This window comes from Macrobrachium nipponense, chromosome 30 (assembly GCF_015104395.2).
Source record: "Macrobrachium nipponense isolate FS-2020 chromosome 30, ASM1510439v2, whole genome shotgun sequence".
Classification (NCBI taxonomy): Eukaryota; Metazoa; Arthropoda; class Malacostraca; order Decapoda; family Palaemonidae; genus Macrobrachium; species Macrobrachium nipponense.
The window spans coordinates 7403517-7417055 of NC_087218.1; the positions used below are offsets into that span (position 1 = coordinate 7403517).

Here is a 13539-nt window from a genome sequence, read left to right on the forward strand (position 1 = left end):
GGAATTTTATGAGCCTAGTAAATTCATCTCTGTGGCTTTTTTGTGTGTGGAGTACTTCAGCTGCTCTTCCAAGGTTTAGCAACATTTTTTTTTCTCCTACATTATCATCCATTCGTTCATTTAACTATCACTTTTTTTTCTCAATACTGGTAATGTTTTATAGTGTTTTGTTTAGATTATAATATTAATTGTTATATTTATAGTACAAGAGAATTGTAGAGAATGAAGCTCATGTATTCAGTATAGTTATATTGTTTCAATAGCAGCTAATGAGCCTCGTGTCGGAGTACAGCCGTTGTATGCATTGAATTTAATGTAAGTTAACTTGTTTTGTAGCCATTATAAAAATGTCTTACAGCAAATAAGGTTTTGAATAGTTATGCATCTTGCAATGTAGTTATGTTTTCTTTCAAAGTATAACTCACGAGCAATCTGTTTGCCAATACAGCCATAGTGGATGACAGTTGTAACTTTGAGTAATGATGGTAAAATAAGACCCCTTTTTGGGAAGTAAATAACGATATATTATTGGAGATGCACTTAAAATCCATAATCTTAACAAAGCTTACTATCCTATCTTCAGAGGGAATGTAACTAAATCAATATTTCTTTGTGGACAGAATATTTATATCAGGTTTCTGCTTGATCTTTGCATTCCCTTTGATGATGAGTACAGTAGTCCTTGGAAAAGCTGAAGGATTTTAATTGTATCTTCTAACACTATAGTATATCAAGATATAGACTCAAGAAAAGAGATCTTATTTTATCCCCATCTTTGAAGAATGTGGCTGTTCCTCACCGTTTTCACTTCCAATAATTTTACATAACAGGAGAACCTTTTCCATATCGTGGGGGCCTGGGTAAACTTAACAATTTTATTTACATAACAGGAGACTCCCATATTCGTGGGGGCTGGGTACCAGACACCCCCTGTGAAGAGTTAAAATCCATGAATACTTGAAAACACTCTATAAATGCTTACAACTGCCTATTTTGATAGCTAAAACAAATAGTAACCCTCTAAAAATGCTTATACCTGAGTATTTTGATAGTTTTATATAAAAAAAAGGGCATTTAGTCACAAAAATTATATGAAAATACAGTAATTTATGATTATTTCTCAGTGAAATATACCACAAATAGGCGAGTCTGTGAATTATGAGTCCACGAATGCGTGGGTTTTTCTGTATGTCAAGAGGTCATAATTACTGGTAACAAACTTTTTATCTTTATACATCAGCTGTAAATGTATTATCGTAGCTCACTGTATTTTTCAATGTATTTCAGAGCACACTGTCGCAGCTAACATTGCAGCAAGTTCAAATTGTTCTTGATGAACTGGGCTGGCGTGAGAGATTTGGTCACTGTGCCGCCCAGGCGTACACGTCAATGACAGAACACATTACGTACCTCACAGCGAGAGAGTCTGAAAGTAAGTATTGTGTTGGCTGTGTATATTCATCAGAAATTTGTTTGGGCAATATGGAAAAAGCAAACTGATAGCCCAAGATGTTGGAACTATGACTGTAAAGATTATTCCTAATGAAGGAAGGGTGCTATCTCTGAATTGTAGATATGAAGTACAATCATTTCATATCTTATTCCCCATTTTCAAAGTTATGGCTAATTCCTAAATGGAGTTGTGGCCGATTCCTAAATGAAATCTTATTTGTTAATCCTTAATGGACTTAATGTTCGAAGGGCAAGTGATCTAAGATTCCAACCTTTTATGTAGCCCCAGAAAGCCAAATGTAGACTCTTTCTTCTCGACCCTATTGAAGGCTAACTTCCACAAAGTGAGAGTTGAGGAAACTTTTTTCTCTCTCTCTCTCTCTCTCTCTCTCTCTCTCTCTCTCTCTCTCTCTCTCTCTCTCTCTCTCTCTCTCTCTCTCTCCTTAGAAACCTCTTTCTAGGGAAGGTTTTAAGAGCAGCTCAGTTGATGTAGAAATTCAATTTGAAGATTGCAAAGTTCTTTTGTCCATTTTTTCAGTTGGGATACTCATATCCTGTGAATGGATTAGGTTGGTCTCCTTCATTGTTCATATTTTGTTAGGCATGTTGAGTTGGGGAGTGTAAGGGTGTCTAGTTTTGTGTTAGGTAAGGACCTTCATTCTTTTATTGTTGTTGCTATGCAGCTCTAGGCACAGGGTCTTTTTTCTCACTGTTGTCAGATTGAGAAGGGTTTTTGTTGCAAGGGAACCTCCATCTATTTTCAGAGGAACCAGGTGATTGATTCCAATCATTAAGTAAGTTGTGTCTCATTCTAGTAGAATGTTTTTTCTCAAGGGGGTTTAATTTTTGTGTCCTCTTACATTTGCCCACCTCAGTTTTCAGTGTGGGAATCAGCTGTCATTATAGAGAGGTAAGATTCTCTTCAAAAACAGGATTTATACTTACTTTTTTTTTTAATACATCTCTTATTATGATGAATCATCCCATCCAGATGATGTAGATAAAACTTTAGTGTTTGTACCCTGTTTTCCTCCTGCTAGCACAGAAGTTTACAACTCATGTTAGGCAGGTATTTAAAAAAAAAAAAAAAAAAAAAAAGTACAATAAATGTCTATTTTTTAAACAATTTTCTTGAAACAAATACATTGTGTATAATAGGAAGTTGCTCCCAAACTCAATTGATTTCTTAGATCTAATTGGTCAGAAATCGTGCATACTTAGGTTATTAAATGCTGGAGACGGGATCCACTGTGCATCATGTTGCTTGCTAGAGACCAATTGCTTTTTGTTTTCTTTTTTATATTTCTTTGGAACAAGCATTGAATGGTTGAATTTTGACCATGAAATTTGGTTAATGTAATTTATGGGTTTTATGAAGAAGCCATTGTATTTTTCAACAATTTAATTTTTTCATTGCATGAATATGGCCAGATTTTTCAATTAATTGTTTTCTTCTAGATCCTGGTGTTTTGCATCTACTAGACTTTGTAGCTCAGAAGCCACAGCACAACTGGAGATACAAGAGTCAGCATGTTCCCAAAACTTGGCCAGCCCCTTCAACCCTCTATCATCATGATAACCCAAGTTCAGGCACTATCAGTCCTCAAGTTATAATGGATATGCCTTCCACTGTAAGTGTCATTTTGTTCATGAAACTTACCCTGTCAGATATATATATAGCTGTATTTTCTGAAGTCCGACAGAAATTCAAAAACTTCCGGCACACACCAGTGGTCGGCCAGGTGGTTAGTACCCATTCCCGCCGCTGGGAGGCGGGTATCAGGAACCATTCCCATTTTCTATTCATAATTTTTCTGTCGCCGGTGCTGGAAACACCTGTTTTCAGTACCTCCATCTTAGGATTTTGGAAACTTCATTGCGCTAAATATCCTAATTGTCTTTTGATTTATTGACTTGGATTTGTGGCTAGGCATACGCTATTTAAATTGTTTTGAATATGATTCATTTTTGTATATCTGAATCTAGTTAGGCTAGTTTCAGAGGGTGTTGTCTGCTAAGATAGGGTGTGGCTACCGAAAGCTTCGGTAGTTCCGCACTCGATATGCACGAGGGCTAAGGGTCTTGCTTCTTTGTTGGAGATTTGTCATGTAAGAGTGTAGACTGTCTAATTCCGTAAGGAAGACGTATGATTCGTATGTACGCAATTAATCAGTAAACAAAAGTCTGGGTAGGCTAACCTACCTGTACTTTATTTTGCCTAACCCGTAGTAATGGCCTACGGGCTATAAATGTCTCGTGAGGTAATGCCTTTACGTTATAGATTCCATCTGTCTTGGAATCTAAGGTGCTCGCTCTCCTATCATTGTGGTGAAAGAGTGCTACTTCTGTAGTTGTTACCCTCCTAACCCTGTAATGTTGCCTTTCGGGTGGGCCCCCTAAACAGTTTCTTGTAGAGGGTATTGACCTTTCTCTGATACTCTATCGATTCGTAACTTAGAATCGAAAGTGCTGGCTTTGGAGAGCAAAAGGTGAAGTGGCTAAGTGCAGTGACAGTGGACCCCTTGTGTAGTGGGAGGGTTTGCGTCAGATCGGCCTTATTTCGCCTCTAGGCTGGGACCTCTGCTTGACTTCCCAGGAACAGGGAGAGAGCATGTCGAAAGCCAGAAGGGAGGGTTACGAGGAACTCCCACCGATCTGACGTGCCTTCGGCAGACCTGAAGATACTCCCGGCTGCCAAAGTGCGTGCACGAATCCTGAAGGATTGCTTCTCGTCCTCCGAAGCGTCCTCCCTGCGCAGGGTTTGGAGCTTTCGGAAGGACTCGCGCCCTCTAAATAGAAGCGTTGCAGTGAGAAGTAAGAAGGTCGAACGTCGCCTGAAACTCGTGTACGTCTTTCCACCGAGAAAAGGGAAAGCAAGTCATATTAGCAGGACGCTTTTGAGCGCGGACGTCCTAGCTTTGTTGCTGTGAGAATAAGAAGGCGTTCCCTACGCCCCGCGTATTCTCACACGATCAACCCTTCACCTGAGACTGCTTCGTGCAGTCGGTTTTTCTCTCCGAGATGTCTCTCGCTCTTCCCTGAAGCAGTTTTCTCTCGCGTTGCATTGACGCCTTTCAGGAGCGTGACGCTTTTCTGCACGCTTCTTTTGACGCTCAGATGGACGCCAGGCTAATTTCTTTAGTGCGCGGGTGCACGCTAAGCGCACGCGGATGGTGGACACCAAGCGCGCGCCAATTGGACGCCGAGCGCGAGCCAGTGGACGCCGAGTGCGCGCCAGTGGACGCCGAGCATGTGCCAGTGCCAGCGCTCACCAGGTGTGTCGCCTGCTGAACGTTTCTTTTAACTCTTCAAGCTGATTTGGGCCTAAAGATTTTTACCTACCTTTGGTGATCCTTCTACCTTGCCTGCGAAGAATGTGAAGTAAGCAGTGCTTCGGAGGAAGCTTAAAGTGAAAGGCAACTTCGTTTTCGAAACCCAGCAAGACCACGGGTTTCGTGAATTATAGAGGTCTCTGTCAGTTAATATTGCTTTTCGTAAAGTCCAGGATTGGATGGAGTTATGGAAAGCTCAAGGAAAGATCTCTTTTGCTCTACCGCAGTCAAGACTTTGCGGTAAGGCAGCTATGGGTTATGTAAAAGCTCGACGTCCTGCCCACGTCAGGACTCTCCGGCAACATTCCGTAGGATTCTTGCAAAAGGCATCATCAAAAGGACGCTCTTCAGGAAAGCGCAAGACAGGACTTCCCTTTGCCATACTGCCAATAAATTTTTAAGCTTTAGCAGGCATTAGTTGTGATACGGGAGAGGCTGGTTGGAGAGTTTCTTCTCTTCCTCTTCCCAGATAATTTTGCAAGCTTTTTAGCCCATCTGAAAGGGCTTTTCAGATGATAGATTTTGTTAGTTCCTAGTCGGGACTACGCTGCCGAATTGAACATCGTCGTTCTACCTGTCGTAAGCCGTCTCTTAACAGGATTCTTGCCCCTTCCTCGTTTGAGACGGGAATCGATAAAATGCTCGACTTCCTGGATTACGTTTTGTCAATTCAGTGAATTTCCCCCATTGACAATATACTATCGTTTTGTCAAGTAAGTGGGTATCCCCTCATTGACAAAATATCTCTTTGTCCCGTAAATGGGTTAGTTCTCATTGACAAACTTCTCATTTAAGCAGATAAGCTCTTATTGACAAGATTCGGAAGAGCTCTCATTCATCATTCGCAGACTCGTACAAGAAATAGACTTGTAGACTACGTCAATGAACGCTTATGTCCAATAACATAAGAAGCTTGAGCTGTCCGCTTCAATTCTCTGAGTTTTGTTCATGAAACTTGCCTGTCAGATATGATGTAGCTGTATTTCCGAATTCAGCTATAGTATATATGTCTGCCAGGTAAGTATGAAAAAACTTATTGTAATATAATATCATATTTTGCCTTGCGTTATTTTACTACTGGTTGGTTCAAGTCATTTACGCTTGCTGTAGTTTACCTCTTCGGATGGCAACCGAGAGGTCTATTGTCTATTATTTTAAGGACATTTAATCGTTACTCTCCCTGCAGCCTTCCAGGAGTTTCCGATTTATCTTTTACCGTTGTATGGTAGTGTTATGACGACACAAACGCATCTATATATTTAGCGTTTTCTGTTTCGATTAAAATATACCCAGCTTGAGAGTCTCTTTATGCTAAAAATAACGGACCTATTTCTTCATAGAATAGGGTAGCTGGCACCCAGGCATAAAGTTAAGAGACGACGATCGTAAGCTGCTGCTGTCACTGTCCTCTCCTCCAGTCCAAACGAGCCAGTACCAGCGCGTTCGCTGTCATGCGCGGTAGGTTACGTCTCTCTCCGCGGGATTGTACTAACTACTCTGTGTGGCAGTTAGTCTCTCTCTCTCCTGCGGGATTGACTGAACCTAACTGTGATCTCTGCATACAATCACGGACTTTAGCCTTAGATTGAGGGGATTTCTTACATGAATGAATAAACATTGCATTCGTTTTGCCTTACTATGTTCTACGAGATAATCTCTTACTCCTTTCGGTGCTCGTTACCGCACGGTATAGGACTACGAGTCTACCGCAACATTGCACTATTATATGCTCTGCTTAGGCAAAGCGCAGCCTTATTAGGGAAGTAAACATACTGTGGGGGAAGGGAATGGATGAGCTTGCTGGGGACCATTTCCTTCCTAAAGAAAGTTTGTTTCCCTGAATAGACTGCAATTCAGACCTCTACAGTTTTTTCCTACCGGGAAACTGGGCAAATTTTATTAAAGATCTAGGAATGATTCTGAACATCTCTCGGTGCGTTAAGTATCACTTGAGGTGATAGCAAGAAGGTGCCGGACATCTGGAGAGGGTTTCAGATGTCCTGGATCATAAATCTGAAAGGAAGTGGAAGCAAGTTCAGTCGTACCCCTCCAGTTCTCGAAACGAGTTTTTGGAACCAAGTGGTCCTATCAACTCTGATCTTCCACAGCTCTCTCATATCTTAGGAAGTATCTTCTCTCGGTCCCTGTTCGGGTTTACGAGAAAGAGCCTATTATAACAACAGGCGTTAGAATGTAACGATCCTCTAGAGGTTCGTTACAGGATTGCAAAAGTCCGTACGAATCGTCTCGATCGACGCAGCAACTACTGACTTCCGAGTGGAATCTTCTTTAGAAGTATGTTGAGAGTTATGAGACTTTAGGGACGTCCTTTCATTCATCTCTCGCTAGGTTGAGGACAAAGAGGCTTCTTCTTCTCTGCTCCCTTATTCTCGATCCGGGAGCGGTAACATTAAACGCCATCCTATGATATTGAACGGGGATGTATGTTTAGTCTCTTTTCCTCTTTTTTCAAATGCTTAGGAAATGTAATAAGATGATTTATACCCATCACAGGGAGCGACAATGACGCTAATCGCCCCATGTTGGCCTTCAAGATCCTAGATTCACAGAGATCACGTCCTTCCAAGGACCTTTTCCGAGAGAGTCGGTCTACTTTAACACGAAAGGTACCTATAACCTCTCCGCTCTGAGTCTGACTACGTTCAGACTATCGAGATGTTTGACAGCATAGATTGCAGTCTTCCCTTTCCGTTTGAGAGAATGGGATAAGCTGGCAGTCACAACTATTAAAGAATACTCCAAATCTGTTGTTGACGGCCTTTGGGTCTCAGAAGATTTGCTTCTGTCAAACAACAAAGCCCTTCACGATCTTTGAGTTCTGTGGAATCTCGAAACTCGCTCACCATCTACTTTTTGTCTCACCTGTTTTCCTCGGAGTCAGACACTCGTGCGAGATCAGGAGACATATAGTAGCCCTGAGTTTCTTGTTGACGAAGTCGGTTGCGTTTATAACACCCCCGATGATCGTTTAACATGAGACCAGGTTGGACTGTCAGGCATTCGTCCTTCGGGACTGAATCGCCTTTTTGCTCCTCGCTCCTTTCTCCTGGCACCAGAAGCTCGAGTCAGGAGTGGCTCAGGAGTTGATTCGCTAACGACGTTGGGTTGCGTTGATCACCCCCCCAAGGTTTGACTTAGCTTGAATCGCCCAGCATCCAGACACTCATCCTTCAGCGAAGTATAGTGCCTTATGGTCTTCAGGGTACAGCCTTGCTGTCCTTGATTCGTCTGACTGGTCAACTGGTCGGTCACCTGACTTTAGTACAGACGGACTGACTGTGCATGTCCAGATCGAAGCTTTCAATATGGAACTTAGACATAGTCTGAAGTTCTTGATGTCAAAGCATTCGAACATCTCCTACCTGTTAACTTCTTGCACGTGATCAGGAAGGCCTTTTTCTAACCACCCTAGATACGACAAAGAGGGTTAGTGAGGTTTTTTTCAGCCATCGTCAGAAGTTTTGGCATTAGAGAACACAAGGCGGTTGCTTTCTCTAAGCCTTCGTTGTGGCCTAAGAATGGAAACCCGTCTTGTCTTGGGCCAGGAGCTTGGAAGCAAAGGATGGCACAAGTTATTGGGCAGGAGCCAGAGAGAGTCCTGTGCCCTGTCATGGTCTCTCAAGTTTTATCTACATAAAACTCAAGAAAGTTGAAGTCGTACGGCACAATCTGCAGTGTTCCGAAAAGACCAGACTTGCCCATATCGAAGAACACCCTGGCTTTATTGTTAAAGAGTTCTTTCAAAAAAGCTCCTTCATTGTGTTTGCACAAAGATTTGAAATCTTTTGATTTGAATGCTCACGAGGTGAGGGCGCGGCCTCGGAAGCATTTCAACAGAGCATGGCACTCAGCAACATCCTGAGTACCATGTTTTAGCGAAGCAACTCAGTGTTCACTTCACACTCCCTGCGAGATGTGAAGATGGCATATGAGATCTGCTGCTCGCTAGGGCCATACGTGTCTGCAGACACAATCTTGGGGCAAGAAGTACCACTCATCCTATCCTGTAGAAAATGGTTAGGAAGAGCTCTTAATTTAGTAGTTGAGTCGCCGACAACGGTGACTTCTTAACTCTTAAGCCTTAGTTAACACCAACCTTAACTTTGGCTAGGTTGGTCAGGTGGTGATATATATTTTTATATATATATTTATTTTACTTCTTAGCCCTCATGGTATGGTCAATATGGTCTAGTCACGTCGTGGTCTCGCCCCTGTTGACAGATCATCTGGAGTGCACCAGCTATATAGGTCTCTACCTCGCTGGCAACTCTAGTAGCACAAGCAGACTTACGTGGCAATAACCACGAAGCCAGCAATGCTAACAGGTGGAACCAAGATGTAAATCATCTGCATGCATTTGTTTCCCAAAATCCTTCTATTCTGTCCCCTCCCATCTCCAACGGTGGGATTCAGCTATATATATATCTGACAGGTAAGTTTCATGAACAAAATGATATTGTCTGATACAATAAAGTTTGTTCATACTTACCTGGCAGATATATATAATTAAGTACCCACCCACCTCCCCATCCCCTCAGGGGACAGTGGAAATAAAAATTATGAATATGAAAATAAGGGAAAATGGAATGGTTCCTGATACCCGCCTCCCAGCGCGGGAATGGGTACTAACCACCTGGCCGACCACTGTGTGTGCCGGAAGTTTTTGAATTTCTGTCGGACTTCAGAAAAATACAGCTATATATATATCTGCCAGGTAAGTATGAACAAACTTTATTGTATCATAACAATATCATTTTTGTCTTTATGAAAAGTTCAGGTATTTTCAGGTGATATATGTTGCCCCAGAATCTCTCCTTCCTTCCTTCCTTAATAACCAAGTTCCATTCCTATGACTAGATTGTTAAGTGATTAGTCAATAAGTTACAATTGTCCTTTATTGATATTTCAAGTATATTGTACTGGTGTTGGGTCTGTCTATATCAGCCATCATTAGTTTCTGTTTGTTCATATATGAAACAAACCTTCGGTCTTAACATTAGGATAAATCTTCTAGTGCTAGCTGGAAAACCGGTAAAATTAATTAAAAAAAAATTGTGTACGCAAGTAACTCTTGTTATATGTGCTTGATCAAGAGGTCTGTGGGATCTCCCACAATGCCTTTGGCATCTTGTGATTGCATCAGTTACTTTGTTACTGCCTTTAAGAGAGAACACGTTTTGCTCTCTGTCCTTTTAAAACGGGTTTAGTTTGCCCGCTTTATGGCACAGATTCCTTGCTTTACAATCTTTGGTTGTTTTTTAACCAGTTTCCAGCTGGCACTAGAAGATTATCCTATTAAGACCTCAGGTTTGTTAGCTATTAGAAATACAAATTGATTTAAGAATTTTCATTTTTAAACTAATTTTTTGGTATATTTTTTAAATGTTTATAAAATAGTGTACATACTATATACTGAAAAGAAAACAAGAATGAGGAAATTATCCCTAATATACATTACTGTAAAATCTCTCATAACTGGCACTCTTGGGACCAGAGGGTTGCTGGTTACTTCAATATTTCAGTTGAAGATGCAGTGCATTACTACCCTAATCAAATTCTTCTTGTAATTTAATAATTTACTTGCATTTTTAATCTATTTATTGATTAATTTGTTAGTTTATTTTTTCTTTTGTAATAAGTGATCTCGTTCTTTTCGTATTTCCTATTACCTTTCATTGCTCCTTTCTAATGAACACCATTTTTTTGGAAACTTGAATTTCAAGTCAATGTCCCCTTTGGGCTTGTTCCATATGGATAGGGTTCATCTGAATATTAATAATGTTAATAATAAATCAACATTTAAGTAAACACTTTAGCACATTCCACTTTTTTTCTATATCATCAACATGTTTTTTTTTTATTTTTAACCCCAGCGGGTGCAAAAGTCTGTGTGGAAATTGTCTTGATACTAAGAAGCATGCATAGGCTGTATAGGGTTTTCTGTATATCTTTATGGGATAGTTGTAAGATTAGATAATATAAAAGATTTGTGCAACTTTGCCATCATCACATTACTTAACATACACAATTTATGTAATGAATATATATATTTTTTCATCTCTGCAGGCACGATCACCTCTTGATCACACAAACAAGGTGGTTTTAACTCCACGGAACAGAGGAACTGCGTAAGTAATATTTTATTACATCACAGATAACTTTATCAAGGAAGTAAGGAATTTTTGTAGAGTTCATGAACAACTTTTGTACAGTTAGAGTATTGTAGTTTATATGCCAGTATTAAATGTTGTCTGATTTTTAATCTTCAAAATGTATATTAAAATCATAATCCAATCCAGAAGGCTGTCCTTTAACTGAAATTCCTTAACCCAAGGAGATTTTTCCTTCGAGAATTAATGGAAATTGGATCGTTCCATTCCAAAACACTAAAATTAAAACAAATGAATTGCATTTTAATAAGGATTTAATGACCTTACCATGCAGAAATTGTACAAAAGACAAAGTAAATATAGATGAAGGAAATGCAGTTTTTGTTCTCACAGTTTGTCTCACTTTACCTCATCTGGAGAGTTGGAGGCTACATGGAGATGTTGAGGAAATTGAAGGGAGAATCATTGACAATAGCATCCTCATTTAGACATCCTTTTTAACAAAGTTTCACTGAAAACTGTCCAAGATCAGTGGTAATGGAAAATGGCCTGACAAATTTACAATCTCGGTTCTAAGTGCTTAAATTGTCCACAACCTCTCCCACTGCTCCTCCTGGAGTGCCACCTCCAAAGAACTTGAGCATGTCGCCGAGACTCTGGTCAGCAACAAGTATTTCTACTGTCAAGTTGCATAAGTGTCAATGAATTTATGTTGACAGGTGGTATCAGCTGGGAAGCTGTGTTGCATCAGGATGGCATAAAACTGTGTTACAGAGAATTTATGATTGCTAACTACAAGAATGAGGCAGCCCGAAGTACATCCTCTGGTTACGGAGAATTTATGATCGCTGACTACAAGAATAAGGCAGCCCTGAAATACATCCTCCGGGCTCATTGATTCCTTTACTTCTTAAGGGAAAATCCTTTGGTTTAAGAAAGATTCAGTTAAAGGACAGCTTTCTGTTATGGATTAAGTCCTTTAACCGAAATATGTAACCCAAACTGAAGTAAACACAACAGTCTACCTTCTGACCTGCTATAAGGATCAGAGAACTGCCCAGTACTTCATGAAGATAGAGGAGTAGTTTACTAAGTGCTTACCCCCAAGAATGGATGCCACAATTCGTACATCGGTAAGATAACGACTTGCCTCTCCAGAAGGATTGCCATCCATACATGAAAAGCAGTATATACCAATGTTGCATTAGAAGAACACAGCAGCAGCACCCCTAATGACAAGGAGGCCCTTTCCATTCTTCAGTGGAACCCATGCTCAACCATTATCTAGGAGACCTTCCTTCCAACCACCGTCAGGAGAACAAAGAGGTCCGCCCCTGAGATAATGCAACAACCGCTCTCCTCTGAATGTTGAGCCCACAGAACAGAAGCACCCAGTGCCAGCTAGTCTGCATCTTTCTCACTCAGCCATACTCTCAGCCAATAGCAGTGCTCCTTGGCTGTGACATCCAGAAAACAAATTTGCCCCCTTTTCTTAAAACGTGTCGGGTATAAAAATGCCATTTACATACCCCTGGTGCCATTCATGTTTTGTAAATGGTAGCATAGACTACCAAAATGTCAGGATAATAAATAACTTTTATCAGCTGGGGAAATAAATTACAGTAACCTACAATGGGCATACAAACTGCCATTCATGCCAGTGAAAGAATATTAATGCCTTATCGTGTCAAGATGATGAGCATAAGCAGCATGGGTCTTTGATGATTTCCTGGCCAGCTCAAGATGAAGCTGCTCCAAAGCCAGTTCCCTCCAACGGGTGACTCTCCTATGAAGGAATAAATTGTAATCAGAGAACATTGTATTTTGTATAGTCTCTCTTGTAATGGAGAGCACCTCTTCCTTTGGATCACTCAAATTTTACTAATTGGCCATTTTGCAGTGACTTAAAACTCTGTGACCTGGTGTCTTGAGAAAATATTGCAGACAATTATATTTATTTTTATGAAGCTTTGGTAAAACCAACTCTCAAACTGTACACTAGCTTAGATTACATATTGATAAATTTGAATATCAGTTTGAATTAATTTATTTCTTGCTTTTGTTAAGATATTTTTCTGGTTTTCCAGACCCAGAGATATTACACCGCCAGTACCACCCAAGCCAGTAACTACCCCTACCCCCCAAAAACTACAACTCAAGATAGATGCTGTGGAGCTAGAACCCTTCTATTATGGTCAAATAGAGGGGGATTCATCCCTTGGGAGAGAAATTAATAACTACTCTTTCTCTTGTCATATGTGCAGTGTAAGTTCCTAAGGCATAATGAAGTTTAGTTATTGAATCGAATATAAAGATGTTATTGTAATGTAAAAAATAGTTGCCATCTTAAAAAGAATAACCATGTGTTGGCTAAAGCTGTCAACTGTGATTTCACTAATTACATCCAAAAAATTACTTTATTCCTTATTTCAGGACACATTCACCACTAACATAGACTTCTATACACATCTGAAAGGTCACATTGGGCATACATCTGAAGATCACCCCTATTGTTGTGACTATTGCACTGACCATTTTGAGACAGCAGAGGCCAAGGACTATCATCAGAAATTTGTAAGCACTGTGCTGAATTGCATTTTATTATAGATTTTTTTTTTTCTTCA

General features: G+C 40.3%; 1 protein-coding gene across 1 annotated transcript in view; it reads left to right on the forward strand.

Annotated features, from left to right (window-relative positions):
* The window catches only part of LOC135202248 (uncharacterized), a 224928-nt gene that overhangs the window by 167896 nt on the left and 43493 nt on the right, over positions 1-13539 (forward strand). Inside the window, 5 exon segments of the mRNA XM_064231528.1 lie at positions 1288-1432; positions 2911-3083; positions 10872-10933; positions 13003-13180; positions 13349-13489. Coding sequence (XP_064087598.1) covers positions 1288-1432; positions 2911-3083; positions 10872-10933; positions 13003-13180; positions 13349-13489 — 699 coding nt within the window.